Here is a 9,320-nt window from a genome sequence, read left to right on the forward strand (position 1 = left end):
AAGAAACAAACTGAAAAACAACAGAGAAACCAAACTAAGATGTGGAAGCAAGTAAAGAACTAAGGTATAAATACAAAAGCTATTATAATAATGTTAGTGATAAATGAGCCATGTCATGACAAAACCAACATAATGGTTTTGCGACCAGCATGGATCCAGACCTGCCTGCGCATCCGCGCAGTCTGATCAGGATCCATGCTGTTCGCTATCAGTTTCTCTACTTGTAATAGGGTTTGTAAGCGAACAGCATGGATCCTGATCAGACTGCGCGGATGTGCAGGCTGGTCTGGATCCATGCTGGTCGCAAACCCATTATGTTGGTTTTGTCGTGACGCGGCTCAAATGTATTAGTGACCACTATGAACCCAGCATGCTGAATATTGCATGAGTATTCCTTACATGATTATAATGTTCGTCATCAATGATGTCTGTATATCTTATCCCGCTGGGTGTTGCACCAGCGGCGAGGCTAAACTGTTGACAAAATAGGCGATAAAAATAATGATAATAAAACACACAATAACAGCTAAATAATCATTGTAGGATACCCACGGCCGAACTATTAACATTTATCAGCCATGGGATTTTTGGCCAATATCCAGTCAATAAGAGGTGCCTCAAAGATAGCTACTCACGATTTCATGAGGCAACTTAAACCAATCAAAATGCTCGTTCAATACCATGTTAGGTATTACAGACAAAACTGAGGCAACCAATTAAATTCAGCTGTGCAAAGTTCAATATTAAAAATGTGAATAATTTCCAGAAAAAAGTCATAGCAAATTACTTTTACTGATAGTTTTTACCTTCGCCGATGATGAATATACATTTTGTTAAACGCGATTTCATTGGTTGATCCTTTATGCTCCTGTTGCTGTATACACAAATCAATTCATTTTAATCACAGCTTGAATACATGTTAATCAAATGTGGGTATCCAACAATTCTAAATAATGATCTTCATAATATATGATTGAACATAAAAATATAAACACAGGTAATAAAACACTGTCCAAAGCAAACTTTCCAACAAAATACATTGTATTACAACCAATTTTCATCCACTTGCCACAGTCATTGTGAAAATGGTAACCACAATAATCTAAATTACATTATAATTGCAAAATCAGTGCATTGGAGTACGATGATAACATGGAAAATAATACAGACAATTAACATTTGCTTCCAAACTGATGCTGATGATGGTAAAGATTGGATGATGTAATTCTAAATTACAAAAAAAAAAGAAAAAAAAGAAAAAAAAAGAAAGAAAACACGATTAAACTTTAAGTAGGGCCCAAAAAAAACTTTTTTAAAGAAGAAAATCAAACAGGAAAAAGATTTTTTTTCATATAAAGCAAAAAAATTTAAGTCAACGGTAAAACAGCCAAGAAAGAAAGCTACAAGTTTATAGAAACATAATAATGCTTAAATCAGCATTTCTGCCAAATATAACAGTAACAACATCAACATTCATACTGTACAAAGTCACTTTGACAGAGATATCAGAAAGGTTATAAACAAACTGACAAAGTCAAAACAAAACACACTTTATAAACAAGTACTACAATGTACATTTGCATATGATAAAATATCTAAAAATAAAGAAAAATCAAATATATACCAAAGTTTCATTGATTTACATATATCTTAATATACCCCATTTCTCACTAATATACTGCAAGTAAGTACCCTTTAAGAGCCACAAAACTGTCTCACAAATAAATCAGACAGAAAACAACTTAAAAGTCCTATCCAAAGTGTAAATATAACCTATAAAGAATTAGGAAGATATTTTGTAGATATCTAATGCCCCGGTCACATATTCACGGATAATGCCACGGAAGAGCTACGGTCTAATCGTTCACGGATTACCTCGGAAATGTGAAATTTCGTAGTCCGCTAAGGTTCCAGTACGGACACACAACGGTATGAGTACGGAGTCCGACGGATTTACCACCAAAAGCCCCCGGAGAGACACAGATTGTTACGGACCGACACGGTTTGATACGGAGCGACACGAATCAGGACGGACGCACTACGGATACACTACGGTCTGCTACGGTATAAGCACGGGTTAGTGCGAATAAGTACGGTCTGATACGGAGAAGAACGTATTGATACGGAGAAGAACGAATTGCCACGGATCTATACGGACCTAATACATCCGTCCACAACCTCTTGCTTGCTCATTTTCAAAATGCCTCAAAAGAAAAGAACACATAGAAAACGAATTGCAGAGTTCAATGATTTTGGCGGAGAGGACTCGGCCTAATCGCGTCCGACCCCCGAGGAACATCAGGTCCGATTAAAGTGAATTTCTTGAAGGACGCTGGATTTTCAACAAGTTCGACCATGAGAGACTCATACTAAACTTGAAGCGGTCTTCGTAAAAGCCCATCTCTAGTCCACCATCTCGTCTGTCTTCTCTTACCTGATAAGATATGGACTAGTTATCATTAAAGAAAAATGTTGATCAATACTGCTTTTCTTTTAATTTTAAGATTTGCTGTTCATCTTACAATTACATTAATTATCGTGATGTTTATGTTTTAAAAATATGTAAAAAGCTTGTTAATTAATCTTATTATCACTCAAAGGCCAGCCTCCGAGGCTTATGAGACACTTCGTTTTATGTACATATTTACTCCAATTTCACGATCCAATGTTTGTAAAATATGTAACATTAAATGTTATTCTATTACTTATAATTGTAGTACCGATAGTAATATAATTTTTTTACTTCTATGTATGTCATCAAGCCAGCGCGACCACTGCCTCCGCATTCTGAGCCATTTCAATATAAAGTTGCAGCCAGTAAATGGCAATTATCATTTATTAAATGTTTCCGCCCAAATATATCTGTTTTTAACAAGAAGGTAGTATTTATACCCATGAAAAAGTACATGATAATTAATTCATCCGTACTAAATCAGTGGTGGACCGTACCATTCCGTACCGTTTCGTGTTGTTGCAACGCAATAAACCGTATAAGACCGTGCTAATCCTTGCCCTCTCCGTAGTACAACGTATTACGATCGTGGCTTTCCGTGACAATGCTGTATTAATCCGTATTAAAACCGTAGCTTATACGTAGGGTAACCGTACAAATACGTAGTTCTCCGTACAAAACCGTGGAAATCCTTGACAAGTTGGTGGACTACGAATCAGTACGGACTAGTACGGTTTTCGTACGGACCAGTACGTATCAGTACGTATTAATACGGACTAGTAGGGATACGCTACGGTTGATTTTTCCGTAGCAAATTTTTGTGCATGTTCAAAAAATTGTCAAGGATCGCTACGGATATACAAGGACTACTACGATTTGATTACGGTTACAATACGGAGAGCTACTGACCAGTACGGGTAGCTACGGACGATGCCGGAATTAATCCGTGGCTCTTCCGTAAGCGTATTCCGTGAATATGTGACCGGGGTATAAATGTAGTAATTGGATGAATTATTCACAATAAAACTCAAATCCTGTATATCTGAAACCTTTACATGCACCAATTAATAACCTCAATGGAAAGCATAGTTATATAAAAACAAGAGGGCCATGATGGCCCTAGATCGCTCACCTGAATTATCAAACTCATCCAAACAATTACCTAGACAAGCATTCTGACCAAGTCTCATGACAGGTGAGTCAAAAATGTGACCACTACAGTGTTAACAAGGATTATCCATATTTGAGCAGTGCGACCTAGTTTTTAACCCAGGTGACACATATTCAAACTTGACCTAGAAATCATCAAAACAAACTTTCAGACCAATTTCCAGGATACTTGGATCAAAACAGTAGCAACTTAGAGTGTTAACAAGATTTTTCTATTTTTAGCTCCGGTGACCTAGTTTCACATGCGATTTCGAACTAATCCAAGCAATTACCTAGACAAGCATCCTGACCAAGTTTGATGATAATCGAGTCGAAAATGTGACCACTAGAATGTTAACAAGGTTTTTCCATATTTGGGCGGTGTGACCTAGTTTTTCATCCAAGATGACCCATGTTTGATCTTGACTTAGAAATCATCAAAAAAAACTTTCAGACCAATTAACAGAATATTTGGATCACAACAGTAGCCACTAGAGTGTTAACAAGATTTTTCTATTTTTAGCTCATGTGACCTAGTTTTTCATCCGAGATGTCCATGTTCGATTTATTCCAAGCAATGACCTATTCAAGTTTCCTGACCAAGTTTGATGACAATTGAGTCAAAATTGTGACCACTAGAGTGTTAACAAGGTTTTTTCTATTTTTAGCTCCTGCTGACCTAGTTTTTCATCCGAGATGACCCATGTTCGAACTCATCCGAGATATCACCTAGACAAGCATCTTGATCAAGTTTGATGATGATTGATGCAAAAATGTGACCGCTAAAGTGTTAACAAGGTTTTTCTATTTATAGCTCCGGTGACCTAGTTTTTCATCCGAGATGACCCATATTCAAACTCATCTGAGCTATTATCTAAACAAGCATCCTGACAAAGTTTGATGATGATTGGGTCAAAAATGTGACCACTAGAGTGTTAACAAGGTTTTTCTATTTATAGCTCCGGTGACCTAGTTTTTCATCCGAGATGACCCATATTCGAACTCATCCAAGCAATTGACTAGACAAGCATTCTGACCAAGTTTGATGATGATTGGTTCAAAAATGTGACCACTAGAGTGTTCACAAGGTTTTTCTATTTATAGCTCCTGTGACCTACTTTTTCATCCGAGATGACCCATGTTCGAACTCATCCGAGCTATCACCTAGACAAACATCCTGACCAAGTTTGATGATGATTGGGTCAAAAATGTGACCTCTAGAGTGTTCACAAGGTTTTTCTATTTTTAGCTCTTGTGACCTAGTTTTTCATCCGAGATGACCCATGTTCGAACTCATCCGAGCTTTCAACTAGATAAGCATCCTGACCAAGTTTGATGATGATTGAGGCAAAAATGCGACCGCTAGAGTGTTCACAAGAAATTGTGGACGGCCGGACGGACGACGGACGACGGACGACGGACGACGGACATTCACCGATCCTAAAAGCTCACCCTGAGCAAGCTCAGGTGAGCTAAAAAATTAACACAAGTAAGGAAAACATCCTGGTTTGTGCATCAGTAACTTCACACTGATTGCATATTGAAATAAATCTTAAATCTATAATAATTACTAGACAAGGTTATAATTAAAAAAATTTTCTGAGCTGAAACTCAGATCTCGGATATTTGATTGGTCAGAAACTAACAAAGAATTCATACTAACCAATCAAAACACTGAGATAAACAACCAATGAAAATACTGAGATTTAAAACAACCAATGAAAACACTGAGATTAGAAACAACCAATGAAAACCCTGAGATTTCAGAAAGAGCTCAGAAAAAAGTTATATAACCTCTAGGCCAGTTCAGTATCTAAAGATATGCAGAGCAACTTTAATTATTCTTTTTAGGGGCCATACTTTAGAGTAAATAGATTAATAATTACAGACCTAAATCATAATCAGTACATGTATTTGGTAATACAAATATTTAGAAGGTGTTGGTATATTGATAGAAAATTTCTGGTTACATAAAAGGAGACTGTGAATCTACTTATATTTTCTAGCTATTTAGGTATATTGTCCATATACATTACTCTATATCATAAAAAAATATTGATTTCACATCAGAGCTTCCATTAAAGTCCAAAATTTGGATGTTATATTATCATACATAGCATTAAAATTTTGATGCCACAAGCCAACATTAGGGAGTAAGTTTCTCCACGAAAGAGTTATTTTCTCCAAGACTTCCACCAAAGGAAGCCCTGTCTGATTATCATATTTTGAAAAGACTTTATTTTACCTTTTTTAATTAACATATATTATGTCTGGAAATAAGTCTTGACACAGAAAAACAAAATACTTAAAAATAACTTAAATTTCAGTCAGACAGGTCAAACAATTTTTAAACAGACTTTCTCACAGATACACCTTCAAAATACTTACATTTTAAAACAGACTTTATCTTACATTTTAGAAACAGACTTTATAATACTTACATTTTCTAGGTCATATTTGGGATCTATATGTCTGGAGATATACCCCTCAAGATAGGAATAGAACTTCTGGGTGGGAGGGAAGAAATTCAGTAGAATAGCCATTAGTTCCCATCCTCTCTGTAAACTGTCCCTGTAATAATATTACATACATTTACATGTATTTTCATGTATTTACATACATTTACATGTATTTTTAAACAATTATAAACATTTACATGTATTTTCAAACAATTATATACATTTACATGTATTTAGAATACTATCAGGCATTTTCATGTATTTTCATACATTTACAAGTATTTTCAAACAATTATATACATTTACCATGTATTTTCAAACAATTATATACATTTACATGTATTTAGAATACTATCAGGCATTTTCATATATTTTCAAATATTTACATACATTTGCATGTATTTTCAAACAAAAACATTCATTTACATGCATTGAGAATACTATCAGAATATGTTTCAACAATTCTTTTATTTCCTTTTTTGCTTTAAGATCACATTAATTTTATTGGATAACATATGGTCACTTTCTTGTGTACATCAACTGCTTTCAAGGTACCAACAGGTACCTGTGTAGAACCATCATTCTTCCACCAGCTACATGTAGCTGGATGTGGTTCAAATACCAGCACTCCACAAAACAAGTCAAATGTGTAGCCACTAAACCTATACCATGTAAATAATTTTCACAAAATATATAATTCACAAAACTCACTTCCTTTTAGTGAGTTTCCAGCATTTTCTGGGAAAGAAAGATTTCATGCTGTCCTATTAATGCATTTCTGTTCATGCAAGATTGGCCTAATAGATAAAACCACCAACTTTACATGATCTCACAGTATAATTTCTCAAAAGAAAGTCTCCAATATCCTTATTAAGACTTAAACCAAAAAACATCCAGGGCAGGTAATTCAAAGTCTGTAACCATTACCACTTACAAAATAGCTTCAGAGTACAGGAATATACCTATTTTATCATTTATACTTACTCTTTCTTATTTTCTGTTGTTTGTCTACATATCTGTATGAAAGTTTCATCACGAAGGTCAGGACCGACAGACCATCCTTTTATGGTGATCTCGAGAGCCAACTGGGACTGGGTTAACTTGGTCTTCCTATCTCCCATGTATGACTGTATCAGTAATTAAAGTTAAGGCAAATTAACAGTTATCATTAATAGTTATCATATATGAAAGTTACCATCACTGAAAGTGACCATTATTACAGTAACACTTAAGAATAATAACATTTCAACATTTAATTTAGGAAGTACAGCCATCATAGGCTTATTGAAAATTAGCGCACATTTTTATTATCTGTGACTGTCTTAATGATGATGAATTGAAATAAAATTCATTATCAAATAACCATTTAAATAAAGAAATATTTTCACAGAGTCCACCTACTGGCAGAGAAAAAAATCATTTCACAACTCTATACAGTATTGCTTTACCTCTTAAAGAAATTCTCCATTTTTTTTTTAAATGAAAGACTACATTTAACTTTCCAGCATTACTGACAAAAGACCCAAGGTGGTTTTCTGTGCATTTTTTACAGTCACTAGAGAGTACCTGGGTAGAATAATTACCCACCTGCAATAAGCCAGCTAAATAGCTTCCTAATATGAAAGAAATATTTCATATAACTACCGTATAAGTACTTTTTTCTGCGGGAACTTTATTTCTGCTATGTCTGCGGTTCTTAAGGACACCGCAGATTTTAAAACCGCAGAAAATTAAGCCTTTCACTATGTCTATATCGGAATATGTCAACTACCGGTATTGTATAATTACATTACCATGTACCGGTATCGGTGTTTTCTTTATGTATCCGTCATGAATAAAATGTTCGTTTACTTGTTCTTTTTGTTTAAATAAATATCATGTTTGTATGATTTTCGCTCACCCTAAGCTTGACTATTTTTTGTAAAATAAAACTATTATATATAGTTTGACGTGTGCAATAAACATACCCTTTTGTATTTGTACAATTTCTTGTGTCTACGTGCGATTTTACATTGTTTATTTTTCACACTTCATATTCATACACATGCAGTATTACAATTAATTGTTGTCATTGCACGTTGTTAATCTTTGTTTATTAATGTTTATATACTGATACATGATGATTACGATAACACACATTAGAAGTCGTCTGCATGTTTACCGGAAGTAATGTACATGTTACATCAACAAATCTTGAAATGTTGTCTGTTTGTATCGGTTCATTTTGTAAAAATATCTAAATTAAACCGCAGAAATAAAATACATCAATGCGAGAATGATAACACTGCAGAAATAAGATACGCAAAAATTTAAAACCCCTTATTTTAACAAAAATCGCAGAATATTAAGCCCGCAGAAATAAGTACTTATACGGTAGTAAGATGTGAGACTTTAGCAGTTCGTTTGTATGTAACCATAACCATGAGTAAAACAAAGTCCCATTCTTTATTCTATATAATATGAAAATATTGTATAATTTGAAAGAAAATCAATAAATATTTGCAAATTTAAAAAAAAGGATATGTTTAAACACTTCCACAGCCTCTTTCTTTACATTCTTGTCTGTTGTTCTCAACATTGGTTTGGTTATAGGATCCTGAAAATTATAAAGAAAACAAGAAATGTATTATACAATCTATCAATTAATAACTTCAATCTATCAATTAATAAATTTATTCAACAATACAAAGTTCTATATAATAGCCCACGGATAATAAGACGAATTATTTCGATAGCAAATAATTGATTTTATTTTTGCGCACGAAGTTCACGTGATTTGTATGCAGCCTTGATTTTGGCGGTAAATTATGCGGATTACCTCGGTTACACTATATATCACCGACACATCCGTTTCCGTCAGCATTGTGCTTGAGAACTTGTGCTGTAAACATCGCTTGATAAAATCAGTTTCAATCACCAATTTATATTGCGCATCATGCCTCCTAAACGCAGAGGAAGGAAAAGGAAAGCAAGAACTTCAGATGAGGGAGAGTGTGAATCTCGGCTTTTACAGCCTGATCCAGGTAACCGTTCTTTACCTTCACGTTGTTCTTTACGTTCTAATGTAATAGATTTTGAAGAAATAATAAGAGGTTCGGGTATATTGCCCGCTTCTGATGATTCGCTAATTCAAGTAATGCTGTTAGCAACAAAATATTAATGAGGGGTGTGGTGGTGTTTTTCAACAAACAACAATCAATTGTCAGAAACAGATCGTGCGCAGGTAGTTGCTAATCCCCATGTGCGCCACGTCACGCTCT

At 34.6% G+C, this 9,320-nt stretch overlaps 1 protein-coding gene across 1 annotated transcript; it reads right to left on the reverse strand.

Moving 5' to 3' along the window:
* Nucleotides 1-399: 399 nt before the first annotated feature.
* On the reverse strand, nt 400-8,923 carry LOC132727572 (rho GTPase-activating protein 39-like; the record flags this gene model as incomplete). The annotated part of the gene is made up of 5 exons (XM_060713118.1): nt 8,879-8,923; nt 8,584-8,656; nt 7,045-7,195; nt 6,043-6,172; nt 400-474 (listed from the first exon to the last, which is right to left on the reverse strand). Coding segments are annotated over exons 1-5 (474 nt in total), but the record flags the coding sequence as incomplete, so codon positions are not given.
* Between the last annotated feature and the right edge of the window lie 397 nt (nt 8,924-9,320).

Source organism: Ruditapes philippinarum, unplaced genomic scaffold (assembly GCF_026571515.1).
Source record: "Ruditapes philippinarum isolate M1 unplaced genomic scaffold, ASM2657151v2 ctg23687_1_1_1_1, whole genome shotgun sequence".
NCBI classification, from domain to species: Eukaryota; Metazoa; Mollusca; class Bivalvia; order Venerida; family Veneridae; genus Ruditapes; species Ruditapes philippinarum.